General features: G+C 44.8%; 1 protein-coding gene across 7 annotated transcripts in view; it reads left to right on the plus strand.

Annotated features, from left to right (window-relative positions):
* The window catches only part of tpd52 (tumor protein D52), a 324,801-nt gene that overhangs the window by 86,367 nt on the left and 221,920 nt on the right, over positions 1-16,514 (plus strand). For 4 of the 7 annotated variants that reach the window (XM_072467499.1, XM_072467500.1, XM_072467501.1 and 1 more), the window contains exon 4: positions 7,271-7,372. In XM_072467499.1, the coding sequence (XP_072323600.1) occupies positions 7,271-7,372 (102 nt within the window). Of the gene's footprint in view, positions 1-7,270; positions 7,373-14,781; positions 14,906-16,514 lie in introns of all 7 variants that reach the window. The other 3 variants (XR_011933352.1, XR_011933351.1, XR_011933353.1) reach the window with 1 other exon arrangement.

A 16,514-nucleotide genomic window follows, 5' to 3' on the forward strand; every position in this document is an offset into this window, starting at 1 on the left:
TGTCTAGCATTTACAAACCAAAAATAGTTCATGGCTGTCCTTAAGGTATGCAATCAGATGTTCTGTGAAGTAGCTGAGCCAGAAAATCTGTTGTGAGAATGATTACTACTGTTATTTTTTTGTTAAATCCCATCACCTTCTGAGGCAACTATTAATTGTGCAATGTCTTCACACCCTGAGAACCAACTATTTTTAAAAAACTTAGTGCCTCGTTCAGTTTCATCTATTCAAATGTAATTGAGAGGCCAAGACGAGGGGATGTCATTTTCCATCCACATCCAGTGCTGCCATTTAGCTGAAAGGGGTGGTGGCATTTGAGAAAGCTTATTTTGAGTTGACTGGGCTTCCAGGACCGGCAGTGCCAGATGGCGGGTTGGCTCCGCTCGCACCCCCATCCCACGGAGTAACCCGGGGCCATTGGACACCCCGAGGGAGGGGTAAGTGATGGGGCCTGTGCCGGTGGCTCCCGCAGAGGGGTTGCCGGAACATCGCAGTACCTCGGACCCCCCCGGCGCATCTGGTGGGCAGCAGGCAGAATAGGGCGGCACCATGTCACCCGGGACACCCGAGCAGCGGCTGGGTCGCTCCAGGTGACCTGTGCCAACAAGGACCTTGTCGCAGGACTGGAGTCACAGCAGGCCACCTCCACTCCTGCTATGCCATCTGGGGAATCACCTAGGCGTAGTGTTAGGGTCTGTAAGGCCAGAATGTTAGACACCAGTTATGTTGGCATGGGTGCAGGGCGCAGCTTAGTTATTGGGGGGGGGGGGGGGGCGTGCAGGCTCTGTGGGTGGACCGTGCTCCCCACCCTCCTTTCCCCCACCGCAGTGATTCAATCCCACCTTGAGATGGAATGGACAGCTCACATATAGGGATCACCCAGGTGGAAGGTGCTACTGTGGCCATGAGTCAGACGTTGGTATACGTGCGGAGCACCAGAGCTCATCACAGAGCAGGTTGTCGTCATCCTCCATCCCGTGGACTAGACTCGCTGTTACTGCCAACCCAGGGCCTCCACCTCGTAGCGCTGCAGGTATGTATAACGGAGAGGGGTGAAAGCAGGGGGTTTGGCGGGGTTGGAAGTGTGGTGTGTGCGTTTGGGATATGGTGTCCGTGCCTCTGGCCAGCATCCATCTCCTTCCTAGTCGGTGAACCAGGAGGTGACCAGAACGTCCTCCCCTGCTTGCCTGTGCCCCATGTCCTGCTCATCGTCTGCCCCCACCTCCCACTCCCGTATCCTCCTCATCGGACGAGGGCTGCCCTTCCTCCCCATCCTCATCCTGCCCCTCTGCTGCACGATGTTGTGAAGGATACAGCAGACCGCCAAGATGCGGGTGACCCTCTCAGCCTTGTATTGGAGCACCCCTCCAGAGTGGTCCAGGCACCTGAACCGCATCTTCAGGACGCCGAAGCACCTCTCGATCACATCCCTAGTTGCTGCATGGGTGTCGTTGTAGCGGGTTTCTGCGTCGGTCTGTAAGCTCTGTATAGGTGTCATCAGCCACGACCGCAGAGGGTAACCCCTGTCACCCAGGAGCCAGGTGCCAAACCCTCAGCCGGGGTGGGGGAGTGTGTGCCCTTCGAACATGTCAGGGATCGCCGAGTGTGCCAGGATGAAAGAATCATACACACTGCCGGATATCGGGTACAGAGGTGTACAATGCACAGCTGATGGTCACAAACCAGTTGAACGTTCATTGAGTGATACCCCTTCCAGTTGGTGTCGAGAGGCCTGTTTTCTGCAGGTGCCCGTAGGGCAACATGCATCCCATTGATGATCCCCTGGACCTGGGGCATCCCAGCGATGGCAGCAAGCCCAGGCATTCTGGTGGGCGTGGTCCGCAGGGGACTCGATGTATCGCTCCGACTGGTCATACAGCGTGTCGGTGACGGCACGGATGCACCTGTGAGCTGATGCCTGGGAGATGCCGCACAAGTGCCCACTCGATGACTGAAACGACCCCGTTACGTAAAAGTTCAGCGCGACCTTCACCTTGACAGCCACCGGTAGCGGGTGTCCTCCCCTATAACCATGTGGTGCCAAGTGTACCACCATATGGCATATGTGTCGCACTGACTCCCTGCTCAACTGCAGTCTCCTTCTGCAGGCCCAGTCCGGAAGGTCCTCAAAGGACATGCGGTCGCGGTACATGCATGGCCTCATCCGGCGCCTCCTTGGCACCTCCTCCTTCTCCTCGTCCTGTTGGGTGGCCGGCCCTCCAGCTTGAGCGGCTGCCATCTGCCCCTCTGCAGCCCGCTCCTCTGCTGGAGCCCCCGCTTCCTCTCTGACCGGCCCCCGCTCATTCTGCCACAGGTCTGCATGCAGGGCAGTACCATCGCCATGGCGGCCAGCATCGCAGGTTGATGACCCAACGCCATTATTTTTAACCAGGTACCATGGGCTATACGGTGGCCTCGGTTGTCACCGCGCACCCCAACCACACATGCCCCCCCATCGGTGCCCCCGTTCCTGGTGCTCGTCCCTGCTGCCAGGGGTACCGTTGGATGGCATTACCCTCACTGGGGCTGCTGTTGGTGTGGCCCTGGGTGGTCCCATGATGAGTGACTGCCGGTTGGGTGGAGGTGGGGGGGGGGGGGGCGCCATCCATATGGCCGTTGTCACTGCATGCACCCAGGGGCCGGGGTGGGCCCTTGTCCTGTTGGGGGGTCACCGGCTGCTTGGCCTGCCCCCCCCGGGCCCTGGCAGCCCCCCCCCCCCCCCCCCCCCCAAGCCGGTGTCTGGAAGCCCGCAGTCACCCCACACCACTTGCTACCTCCTCTCTCTACTGCCGCAGCTAGCACGGCAGGTTCACAATTTTTTAATAGCACAGAACAACGCGTCAGGAATTCGGCCCAATCCCGGAGGCCCTGGAAAATTGGAGATGCCTACTATACTTTCAGGCTGCATGGCGACCGCTGCGATTTTGTCGTGTTTTGGGGAGCCCGGAGAAACATGATTTGGCATGAAACCGGCGTCAGGCTCGATTTCGGCATCGGAAGCTATTCTCCGCCCGATGGCGTTTCGCGATTTTGGCATCAGCTAAGGGAGAATTCAACCTAGGGTGAGGCCATTTTCGGGTGTCGGAGAATCACGATTTGGTTTGACACTGTCAAATTTTGGCAGTGGAGGCTATTCTCCACCCAATCGTGTTTCCCGATTTCAGGGTCAGCAGATAAAGAATCTCGCCCTTTAGCTCTGTAATCTTTTCCAACAATTTCATTATCACTGACGTGAAGATCACTGGCCTATAATTACCCGGGTTATCCTTGTTACCCTTCTTAAATAATGGGCCAACGTTGGTCATCCTCCAACGAGGAAACAAAGATTTCTGTTAGAGGCCCAGCAATTTCATCTCTTGTCTCCCTCAGTAATCTGGGATAGATACCATCTGGCCCTGGGGGTTTGTCTACCTTAATGCTTTTTAACACGCCTAACAGTTCCTCCATCGTAATAATGACCTGTTCTAACGTGTTTACATATCCCTCTGAGACACCACCAGTCAACTTGTCCCCCTCCTTTGTGAATACCGATGTAAAATACTCATTAAGGATCTCACCTATTGTGATCCTTGAGGGGACAAGCTCTTTCTCCAGCTGCCCTCTTATTCCTAATATATGTTTAAATTGCCTTGGGATTCTCCTTAATCCTGTCTGCCAAGGACATTTCGTGACACCTATTTGCCCTCCAAACTCCCTGCTTGATTGAGCCCTTTTCTACTTTCCTTGTATACTTCAAGTGCTTCATCTGTTTTTAGTTGCCAAGACCTCACGTATGCATCCTTTTTTTTTCTGACTAGACTGGCAATTTCCCTGGTCATCCACAGCGCCGAATCCTGCCTTTCCTGTCTTTCCTTTTCACATACCTGTCCTGCGCTCCCATCAACTGCTCCTTAAAAGACTCCCACGTGCCAAATGTGAATTACCCCTCAAAACAGCCTCTCCCAAACAATAGCCTCCAAATCCTGCCAAATCTGGTTGTAGTTAGCCTTTCCCCAATTTAGCACCTTAACCCGAAGACAACAATCGTTCTTTTCCATGAGTACCCGAAAGCGTACGGAATTGTGGTCACTGTTCGCCACATGTTCCCCCGCGGCAACTTTGATGACCTTGCCCGGCTCATTCCTTAGTACTAGGTCCAGTATAGCCCTTTTTCTCTAGTCGGACTATCCACATATTGTTCCAAAAAACCTTCCTGCACCCACTTAACAAATTCCTCACAATCTGGACTCCCAGCCCTAAGGGATTTTCAGTCAATATGAGGAAAATTAAGTCTCCCACTGCAACAGCCCTATTATTTTTACATCTATTCAGAATCTGCTTACATATCTGTTCTTCAACTTCCCGTGGGCTGTTGGGAGGCCTGTAGTACACCCCCTTTGTGTTTCTGAGTTCTACCCACAGTGCCTCATTAGTTGTTTTTTCCAAGGTGTCCTCCCTCTGTACAGCTGTAATATAGTACGAAGTCTTACAACACCAGGTTAAAGTCCAACAGGTTTGTTTCGATGTCACTAGCTTTCGGAGCGCTGCTCCTTCCTCAGGTGAACTTTGCAATTCACCTGAGGAAGGAGCAGCGCTCCGAAAGCTAGTGACATCGAAACAAACCTGTTGGACTTTAACCTGGTGTTGTAAGACTTCGTACTGTGCTCACCCCAGTCCAACGCCGGCATCTCCACATCACAGCTGTAATATGTTCTCGAACCAGTATTGCAACTCTCCCACCTATTTTACGTCTTCCCCCCCCCCCCCCCCCCCCCCCCCCCCCCCCCCCCCCCACCCAGCCTCTTGCCTAAAGCACCAATATCCCGGAATATTTAGCTGCCAGTCCTATACATTTTTTTTTTTTAACCAAGTCTCCGTTATGGGCAGCATGGTACCGCAGTCGCTTCACAGCTCCAAGGTCCCAGGTTCGATTCCCAGCTTGGGTCTCTGTCTGTGCGGAGTCGGCACGTCCTCCCCGTGTCTGCGTGGGTTTCCTCCGGGTGCTCCGGTTTCCTCCCACAGTCCAAAGATGTGCGGGTTAGGTGGATTGGCCATTCTAAATTGCCCTTGGTGTCCAAAAAGGTTAAGTGGGGTTAAGCAGGTACGCTCCAGGCCCACTGAGTTCGACATCCGCCAGCCTGCCTTTCCTCTTAGCCAGCCTGGCACTGGTACCATGCTCATCCCCAGTCTCTACACTTGCTGGCTTACTGTTCTGATTCCCACCCCCCTGCCACATTAGTTTAAAACCACCAAACCATACCAACAAACCTCCTAGCCAGGTTATTGGTGCCCCTCCAGTTCAGGTGTAACCCGTCCTTCTTGTCCAGGTCCCACCTTCCCTGGAAGACATCACAATGTTCAAATAAACTGAAGCCCTCCCTCCTGCACCAGTTCTTTAGCCACGTGTTCAACTGCCCTATATCCCTGTTGCTAGCCTCGCTAGCATATGGCACCGGGATAATCCTGGGATTACTACCCGAGAGGTCCTGCTTTTTAATCTTTTACCCAACACCCTAAATTGCCATTGCAGGACCTCGATACTCTTTCTACCTATGTCATTCATGCCAATGTGGACGATGAGCCCTATCTGATTTGCCTCCCATTTAAAGGGTGCTCTGTACACGCTCAAAAGACATACAGGACCCTGGCACCAGGGAGGCAAACTACCATCCTGGAGTCCCTTTCAGGGCCACAGAAGTGCCTATCTGTGCCCCTGACTATTGAATCTGCTACTACTATTCCCCCGTCTGTGCAGAAGAGTTGGGAGTGGTGCCTTCCCTCTGGCCACTGCTGCTGCTGTCCCCTGATGAACCTTCCCCCTCATCAGCATCCAAAACAGCATACATGTTAGATAGGGGGACAGCCAGAGGGGAACTCTGCACTGTCTGCCTACCCTGTCTGGCGGTCACCATCTAGGAAGGAGAGGGTGGGGGAGGGGTCCTTAATAAAAATTTACTGCTGCTGCTTTCATGAAAAGGCCTCCCAAAATTATGTGTCTTCTGGTTACCACAGATTGGTATAAAATATTAAATCAAGCTTGCTGCCCTCAAGTAAGTGTGAGAAGAAACAAAAATTCTTATCTTATAAAATGTAACTCAGAATCTACTCCAGTGAGCAGTGTCTTCCTGAGGTTTAGCTTTTGTTTCGGTACTTCTTCCTTCTAGGCATGAGATGGTTTTCTCTGGTAAGGTTGTCTTTATGTTCTCTGTAGATGCAGGATCATTTTAAGTTTACAGCAAAGATGTGTCAGGCACACTCTGGTTTTCGAATGATAGTGTTACTTCAGAAGAGAGAGACTGTTCCTTTCACCATTGGCCAATGTACTCTGTTGATTATTGTTTTGTCTACTATGTACGTACTGTGCATGTTCCCTTGGCTGCAGAAAAATACTTTTCATTGTACTTTGGTACATGTGACCATAAAAATCAATCAATCAACTTCCAAGGTTTAAACACTTAACCAAGCTCTCTCAGAAAGCATCACGGAGGAACCAATCACTGATTTGTTGTCAGGCAGAACACTGTCCCTGGCCAACCCATAAGTTGCCAGCCAAAGCATCTTCCCTCAAAGTGATTCCTAAGATTCACTCGGCGCCATTGAGTCTTATTTCTCATTTCCAAATATAAAACCTGGGAACACAATGTCCTGAAAAGCAGGCTGCTTCAGCTGGGGTCTTCTGCTTAAAGGCACATTTCAATTATGGGTCCACAGACCAAAAAAACAAAATAAAATGGGAACGCAGGAAATGAACAGAAAGGACACTTACAAATATGATGACCATAACGTCGTGTAGTACTTTGTGTGGTCCAACAGTACTATGGATGCTGGAAATCTGAAATAAGAGCAAGAAATACTGGAAAAGTTCAGCAGGTCAGGCAGCATCTGTGGAGAGAAACAGTCAATGGATGAGATTTTCCAACTATACCAGGGGCTCAGCCTGGAGTGGTAACTCAGTTGCACACTGCTGTGACAATTGTCTTTTGCCTTTAATCTGCTTCACCCAACAACTATGCTGGATCTTGACTTCCTGGGTCATTTGGGGAAATTGGTTATTACTATAATGTATCTTCTGTGATTTGGAGTTGCAGAGTATGGTGCAAATTTAATCCATACTACAGATAGGAAACGTGAAAGATCTAACAGATCTGGGATTTGGAAGTAGTTGAGATGTATTTACAGAATTGAAACAAGTGTGGAACCAGTCTGAAGAAAAACAGTTAGAAACTATGACATCTTTTGATCATAGTGGTTTTTAGGTAAGACTTTAATTTTTAAAATTTAAATTCTACAGATTCAAGAAGACATCTGAAACCCTCTCTCAGGCTAGTCAGAAGGCTTCCTCTGCATTTACTAATTTTGGTTCAGCCATTACCAAAAAATTTGAAGATGTTAGGTATGTCTTGAGTTATTTTCTCTAGTAGCGATGATAACCTTTTGCTGCATTTTTACTTAACTGTTTCATGTTTGCTCTTATATTTGAGCACAATTTGAAATGATAAAGTTCAGAGTTCTGAGGCTATATCCAAGTATTCCTTTGTAAAGATGATAACTACTCAAGTCAACCTGGATTGTCTGCTTTTGATGACTTGGAACATTTACAGGTGCCACAGCATCCTAGAATTTGCACCAATATAGGTGACTCCATTGTAAATGAAGATTTGCTTTCACAAAGGTTTTCAGTAACGTTTTGTTTGCCTTATCCAAATATTGCTTTTCATGTATGTGTGTTCCTCCTTCACTACTGCTCCTGAACCCTGTCCTTGGAATGAGCAATAACTTTTTGAATCTGTGCCTACGTTGTTATTTTTGGCTACACAGATGCAAGTCAAATTCATTCATTCAATGCACTTTGCTTTTTCTCCCTTCCCCATTTCATTTTAGTTTTTTGTTCTCACAATAAGTACTTATTTTCTGTGCAATGTGAAAGTGATCATCTGTTCCTGATTTAAATACCCAGCTGCTCCTAAACATTTGTAGTTTATCTTTCTATTACATTCAAACTTATTTCTTTTCTAAAAGCAAAACACTGCGGATTCTGAAAATCTGAAATAAAAACAAAGCTGGAAATGTTCAGCAAGTCTGACAGCATCTGTGGAGACACTTCGAGTCAAATATGACTTCTTCAGAACTTCATGTTTCCAAAGAAGAGTCATTATCAACTCAAAACATTAACCCTGTTTCTCTTTCCACCGATGCTGCCAGACCTGCTGAGTCTTTCCCAGCACTTTATGTTTATTTCTTCCTTTTCTGTCTTTCTCCAGCTGTATCTTCCTCTTCAAGTTCTTTGTCCATTCTGAAGTTTGCATTTATTATTTTCTCTAGTATTTTATGTCTCTCGCCCATCCTCCTTCATTTTGATCCTACTTATTCAGCCTCTTTGTTCCAAGATTTCTTCTCCTATGATCTGCTATTGCTGCCTGTATTCAACACACAGCTTGCGAACCTAATCTTATCTATAAGCTCCGTCTGCTCGCATGCAGTGCACTACTGTTTGTGTGCACCAAGCGTTCCACATAGTGGTTCAAACTCCTTAGACCTTGAAGATTAGAACAAATGATTCCAAATGATTTCTGAATGAACCATTCAAAAATGCTGCTCTTTATATTGATCTAAATGTAGCAAGAGAGCAATATTTTTAAATGAATTGGGGAGCAACTTCAAAACCCATGAAGTTTAGAGATTTAAAGTTTCCAAATTACAAACTGTGGGAGAGGGAACAGCAGCCATTAATGAACCAGATCTGGTTGTAGAAAAGAATACAACCGAGCTGTTTAGAAAGCAAAAAGGTAAGGGGCACTATCCCCCCACCCCCGCCTGGTGGGAGAACCGCCGGGGCGCCGCGCGAATCATACCACGCCGCCCCAAACCCCGCACATGATTCTCCCAACCCCTGGAAACCAGCGGCGCGCGATTCGCACCGGGCTGCTCGGAGAACCGGCGAGCGGCAATTCTCTGGCCCTGATGGGCCAAGCAGCCACTACGTCACGACAGGTTCCCGACGGCGCCGTCCACCCCTGGTCGCTGCCGGCGGGAACTCTGCGGGAACGCTGGGTAGGCGGCCTGTGGAGGAGGGAAGGGGGCTCCTTCACCGGGGTGGCCTCCGATGGAGTCTGGCCCACCGATTGGTGGGCTGGCCTCTTCTCTCTCTTCCCCCCCCCCCCCCCCCCCCCGGGGCCTACCTCCTTCCGCGTGTGGCCCCAGAACACCCCCGCCATGTTGGTGAGGGGCCGGCGTGGGTAAGACGTTCCCCGCGCATGCGCAAGATGGTGCAGCCCAACTGCGCACGTGCAGGATTGGGCTGCCCCAACTGCGCATGCGCGGGTTGGTGTGGCGCCCATTTGGCGCTGCGTAAGGACGCTGGAGCAGCGTGAACCGCTCCAGCGCCGTGCTGGCCCCCTGTGGGGGCCAGAAGAGGTTGTGCCCAGGCCCTGTTCGCGCCGTCGTGAAACGCGACGGCATTCACGACGGCGCGAACACTTGCCCGCCATATCGGAGAATCGTCCCAAGGTTTTTTGTTTAGAGTTTTTTTGCATTACTGTGCTTGGATTTCTTGCATGTGAACCTTGGATTTTGCATGGTAAGATTCAAGTTATTAGCATAGGTTTTGGATTTTGTATATATCACTTGGATTTTGAGCCACCCTTAATGGTTGTTCAATGTGGCTTTATCACCCACACCTTTCCCATCCCTCCATTTCAGAGGTTGGATATTTTACAGCTTTTGAGATTTTTGTTTCATGAGGTGTACATGGATCTGAATCTGTTTTGAGAAGGCGAAGGTGGGGTAATGGGCATCCTTTTGCTACATGTGTGATATAAATTTTGTGGAATATTTTAATCATGTCCTGAACTATGATTGTATTTGTCCATTTTAACATGACCAACACTGTGGAACTGAGTAGAGCAGAGTGTGGATATTGTCAAGTTGTAGTGATCTGAAATTATAAAGCATCTTGGGACTAATGCCATGGCCCAAATGGGCTGGCTTCCCCAAATATTAGGAGGTTAGGCTATGTGTATTAGTTATGTCCAGGCATGTCTCTTCAGAGATACAGCACGAATGTCAGAGCTGAATCAGTTGGCTGTAAGCTCATTATATAATGGACTGACTGGTGGAGGAGAGGTACAGGACCAATAATGCCAGGGCCAAATCCAAAGGTGCATAATTTTAGTTTTTAACTTCTAGGCAGCTACAGAGATGTGCTGCTTTGGCCTCATGCGCGTATAGGGAAAGTGACTCCATGCAAGTGAAAGATCAAATGGGTCTCCTGCACAACTTGAGCACTGGCTGTCAAACTTATTTATACATACTGCTTGTAATTCCAGTGTACTGTAGGCCTTTCAGTATCATGTGATTTTCCTGGTGCCCCACTGTATTTGTTTTATTTCTGAAGACGTTTTACAGAGAAGATTGCATTCTGCATATTCAATTGTAATGTAAATGAAATTCAATAGAACTCATTGGTTTGAGATAGCACAATTTTTTTTGTTGTTGTAATTTTAACTGGAATGTGACTTAGCCTAATTGGAAGTATGAACCAATAAGTAATACTTGTTTTTCCATAATAGCCCTTTGCTTTAAAGCAGTGGTCACATAACTATGAAAAATAATACTATTTAAATGCCCATTACTATATCACTTCGAGTAATTTTTACTTTGCTGAGATGGCCCACAGAACTGATTTTTGTTATTTTTCAGAATATCTCTAGTTCTTGTTAGACTTCTAACTTTTCAAGCAAAAATAAGTAGATGCACCTTATTTTTTTTAACTCTTGCTGAAATGGAGTAGTTTAAATAAAATTGATGAATTTTGGAAACCATGAAGATAATCTACTTGAAGACTATATTACAGTTTTCTGTGACAGAAAACAAAGACCAAGTATTGTGCAGCCTGATATTTTTGATTATCAGGGCTCAATAATCTGTTTGTTTCTTTTCTTCCAATTATTTGAATTATTTTGCAACAGTTAAGTTGTATGTGGTGTAAATATTTTAAAAGGCTTTTGTAAATCAAATCAGAAATATAACTGGTATCTGAAGGAACAGAAGGTCAAACAATTTGTCCTGCTTCTCTCTCTCTCTTCCTTCTTCCCAGCTCCCAAAGGAAATTAGAATTAAAGTTGCCCCTTGATGTAGCAACTGTTGCGTAGTTTTATAATGATCAGATGGCAGAATCTAAATGGAGTTTGGAAACTATTATCTTCTCAGCATGTTAGTAGGAAAATTATTTCCTGCTGAAGTGTAAAAGTAACAGTCACATTTTAGCATTCCATTATGATAGTGCAATGAAACCAACATTGGACCTAATCATTACTGTTGGACTGCAGTGGTTCACTACTTTCTCGAGGAGAATTCTGAATGGCCAATGGGGGGCACGGTGGCGCATTGGTTAGCACTGCTACCTCATGGCACCGAGGACCTGGGTTCCATCCTGGCCCCAGATCACTGTCCGTGTGGAGTTTGCACATTCCCCCCGTGTCTGCGTGGGTCTCACCCCCACAACCCAAAGATGTGCAGGGTAGGTGGATTGGCCATGCTAAATTTTCCCTTAATTGGAAAAAATGTTTTTTAAAAACGGAATGGACAATCAATGCTGGTCTTTGACAAAGCCCATATTCCATTAAAGAGTAAAAAAAAAAGAGAATATGATAATCGTTCTCATTGTCATTAAACCTGACTGTTTTGATCCTTTTATTCGAGCGATACTTAGTGTACTTTTGTCGATAAATATTATATAGTATTCTAATTTGAAAAATGTGACCACAGAGCATTTTGTTGGCTTTTAATGTCTGAATTAATAGTGATATATCTCTGAGCTTCATAGATGTGTAGTTTAGTTTATTCAAAACCTGCAATTCTCATAGAATATTTGTAGACTGAAGTTAATGGTGTAATATGGTTTCTCTTTTCCAAAGTCTATTCTATTTACATGTTGAACTGAATGACCTTTTATAACGAAATAACTTGTACTGTAATCACAGCATGCTTATGATCTTGTCCCACAGGCACTGTATAAAGCTATTTCATCCCTTGGAATTTTTCCAAAGTTTGCTACTCTTTTCATTCCAAAGGCTTCAGTATTTTATATTGTATATTTGAGCTTGTAATTAAAATTAACTGTTTCTCTTCTCCCTTGAGATTCATGAAATTAATGGGTATCCATTATAAACGTCAAATTGATTTTGGAAATTGTCATTTTCAAAATATATAGGAATGCAGTATATAGGAATACTGTATTTGATCAAACTGAAATTTGTGCATGTGTTGCCACAGCAATTGATTCCTCGAGAGTGGCTGCAGAAATGTTGAAATCAATTTGAAATAGAACATTTAAAAGGGCAAACCTTGAATATTCAGTAGTATATTGAATTGGAACAAAATTCCCAATCAGCCACTTGCATATATGAAATGAAATGAAAATCGCTTATTGTCACAAGTAGGCTTCAAATGAAGTTACTGTGAAAAGCCCCTAGTCGCCACATTCCGGCGCCTGTTCGGGGAGGCTGGTATTTTTTTCTCTTAAAATGGTACACTGTTTTAAACCTGAAATGCTCTTATCTCTTACTCCTTTAGTTTTCAATTCGGAACTAAAATTGATTTTAAAGGAAAATCTTCGTCTTTTTGCTTGTTCCAATGCCCATGGAGTTGACCCCAGGTTAACAAGCAGGGAAATCACAGCATGCTTATGATCTTGTCCCACAGGCACTGTATAAAGCTATTCCATCCCTTGGAATTTTTCCAAAGTTTGCTACTCTTTTCATTCCAAAGGTGATGGCTTCATAGAATTTTACAGAGGGAGAAAAAAAACCTCTTCTGATATGGTATTAATTTAAAGAAAAAAATATATTTTTTGTAAGATCAGATGAATTTGTCAAATGTTTCCCTCTGAATCTGAGAAATAAAGCTCCAGAAGTGGTGGCATTATCTTCATGGCTAGGTCTAACGAGCTTTTATACATTGTAAAAGTAAATTGTCAGCTACCTTAAGTCTTACATCCATGCCTCAATCAACAGCTTAATTTCACTTTCTGATCTGAAGATTGGTCAAACCTCTGATCAGCAGTATTGATTCCACTTTTGAATTCTGATCAGCTCCCTATGTGCCACTTATTTTGAACTGTACTCAATATAAATTAACATCAGTGAAATTTGGTGATTACACTCTAAAGGCCTTTGTTATCGAACAGAAGGGAAGTTGCACATTTCTTCAATCTGCTTTTCATATATAACAAATGCATATTTTTCTTAAAATTGCTTGTTTGTGAAGAATTACACAGCGCTGACTGGAATTTAAAATTCCTTTGGAGCATTGAGGTTTCTTTCTGCCTTCATCTCATCTCGGTAGGGTTGGGCCTTGATAACCAATGTACCTTGTTAGTAGCAGTATGTTTCTATTATATCTAATTTAGAATCATGCATGACTGCTCAGCAATAAATTTCAGAGGGTATATTATTTTGCTTGTAGGTCAAGGAAGGATTTGGAGCCAGTTAAAACTTTGTGCAATAGAAACATTCTGACTTAACTTTGGATGCCTTTAATCAGCAGCTGGTCACAAAAGCCTAACTGCCCTGGCCTCACTCCCAGTTCCTTGGCATCAATGACACTCGGCCAATGGGGAATGCGGGACAAACTATTTATTTTTTACACCTTACTAGGAGGACTCAACACAAATTCTTGAGTCACAGAAATAAGCACGGTCTGGTCCTTTTATTTCAACTTGGGATTCCTTGTACATACAGTAATGGACTTTTATTGACAACCACCACAGTCCAAAAATTAAAGACTTTTGTTTCCATTATTTTATGAACCTCAAAAACCTTGGAAGATATTTGGGATGTTGTACTGATACACACACACCTTTGAAAAGACAATAATTAATCATGCAATCTAATTTTGAAGATTGGTTAGCTGTATTTGAATTGAAGGAGACAGGTGTCTATTCTTACATGAAATCGTGGACATATTGGAATGCAGAATTGATATTTCTTTAGTGCGTTGACATTTTTAAAGTCCAGATCTACACCCAGTTTCTAGCGGGGGGGGGGGGGGGGGGGTTCATGATGCAGCTAATGCAGTCTTCCCTAGCTTTTCTCCAGATTGTTCACTAATGGGAACATAATGTTGTATCCAGTTTTGTTAAGTAAGCTTGGAAAACTGTACCTAAGTCTCTGTGTTCATTCAGTGTTTCCTTGTGATTTTAACATAGTGCTTTGCAACTTTGTGTACCATCTTTTCTTCAAGTTTCTGCATTTCAAAAATTAAAATTTCTACAATTCCCATTCCTTATTGTGCTTGCCTTGCCTGGAAGAGTAAAGATCAAGCATTGGTACCTAATTAATCAAATTGTTTATCTGGCATGGTGGATGTCCTCTGGTTACATTAGATATTTATACCTAAAATAATTTTAAAATTGCAGTCGAACAATTTTCCTTTGTTATTCTCCAACTCAGCAACTTGTGTAAGAGCATAGATACCACTTTATAGTTGCAAATAGGACTTTGGCTTATATTAATAGTCAAGACTATAAACCAACTACTTGTATCAAATGGAACACACATTTCTGGTACTGTAATGTTGAAATAATGACTAGAGAAACACCGCAATATATTCTGCATTGTTTTATATAGCTTGTATAAGACTTTGAGTAGAATTTTAATAGTCATTCTACTGTATCTGCATCATAGGCTAACCTTCAGGTTACTATAAACTGCAGATGCAAGGCTGTGACTGGAACGACCCATATAGTTTTTCTTAGAGTTATTCCTTGGGTTTGTTGGTTAAGAATGACTTGCACTTTGGCAGGTCTGTTCTGGAGGAAGGTGTTTCGTCTAGATTGAGAAGATTGCCTTTCCTCCCACAACCATCCCCTCCTCTTAAATACTACTGACAGTGTGACCTGTGGAAGATGCTGGAATGAAGAGCAAAGGTAGGCAATCTAAACTTTCTTTGTCTTCATTTCTTGAATGGAAGTATCCTCTACATACCAAGATCCCATTCAACCTGTTGGAGAATATAAATAGTGAAACATTCTTGCTGTGTTCTGCCATTTCTGGAAAAGAACTGATGTCTTTGCCCAAAAGAGCATCTTTATGCAGTACGAGAGGGGGAAATATGCTTGAATGATGTTCTACTGTCTTGAAGGAACCCCATTTAACCCCTCTTGTCAACCTTGCTCTTTCTCCAGTACGTCGAGGGTGCTTCCATTTGAAGGCAAGTAATGCAGTTGTTTTTCTTACTGCTTTATTTGTCACAAACCCCATAGTATTCTCTCCTTTTCTCCCTTAACCCCCCACCACCCAATAAGAATATCCAATAATGTAGTAGCTTACAGCTCCTAGACACAGACTTTCCATTTGAAAGTAACTTAGTAATGTTGATAAGTAGTTGGGTAAGTTGTCTTCCTGCATGTGCATTTATCTTGCATTTCCTCAAAACTGAAAAGGGATCATACAGTTTTGTGAATGTAAGGCATTTTGGCTTTGCGACTTGCTAAATAAGTCCTACTCGTCTTGTTCTGAACATAATATAGTTTAGTCCTGTTGCAGTTTAATATTTTTCAAGACTGAGCAGCTGCAGAATTAAAGTGTGAAGTAAGTTTGTTTTGGTGCTTAATTGCTGACAATTATAAAAAAGAAATCCTGAAATTGGGTATGATGGTTCTCTGAAGTAACAGCTTTTTCAATGCTTCTGGTTGGTTCTTTTGAAATAAGGAAGAACTCTAGTTCTGTATCTCATGTTATGGCTGGATTTTCATCCTCAAAGGGGGTAGCGGGAGTCAGGAAAATTCCTGCTTGACTCACCTGCGTCGGGAAAAAAGACAGGACGTTCACAGTGGGAGGGTGGGTGTGGACTGCAGTGAGGCCAGCTGACCTGAGAAAATGTTCAGAGGCAGCCATGGGATGCTCGGTGCTGAGATGGGCTGTGTAAAAGGCCTGCCTTCGAGCAGTGGGACATGATCCCATTTATAATGAAAATAGAAAGGCTCTTTATCCCTCACCGGCCTCTCACTCGCCATGCCAATTCATGTCTCCCTCTCCCCCACAGAGTATCTGCTATATTTCGGGGCTCTAATGGATGTCTGGGCTTTCCTCCAAGCCTCATTGTTCATAATTTTCTGAGAGCCCAGGAATCCATTAAAGTACTGAAACACTTGAGTCCTAGGAAAACATTATCTCTGACCTATGTTGTCAATTTCACAATGTTTATTTATGCATAATAGAGTTTCAAGTGATTGCAGTTGCAGCTATTCATTCTTTAAAGGGTCTGGATTATTGACACTTTTATTGGCCTGTAGTAAAATATTGGCCTGTTGTTAAAAGGATTTTTTTTAAAGTGGAAAATTATTAATGTTTCTTTAAAGCTTTTTTCACACATTCTATTGCCATGAGAGGGTTCACTGATTCTATACAGCATATAGTGGTGAATGAGCATGCAAGTGCCATATCTAGGCATGGGGGCATGAAGGCCATAGCGGGTGGGTGGAGGGAATACCTCCGCATGGGGGCATGAGTGGTCATTTGGGGGTGGGGCATACC

The sequence above is a fragment of the Scyliorhinus torazame genome, chromosome 11 (assembly GCF_047496885.1).
Source record: "Scyliorhinus torazame isolate Kashiwa2021f chromosome 11, sScyTor2.1, whole genome shotgun sequence".
Taxonomy (NCBI): Eukaryota; Metazoa; Chordata; class Chondrichthyes; order Carcharhiniformes; family Scyliorhinidae; genus Scyliorhinus; species Scyliorhinus torazame.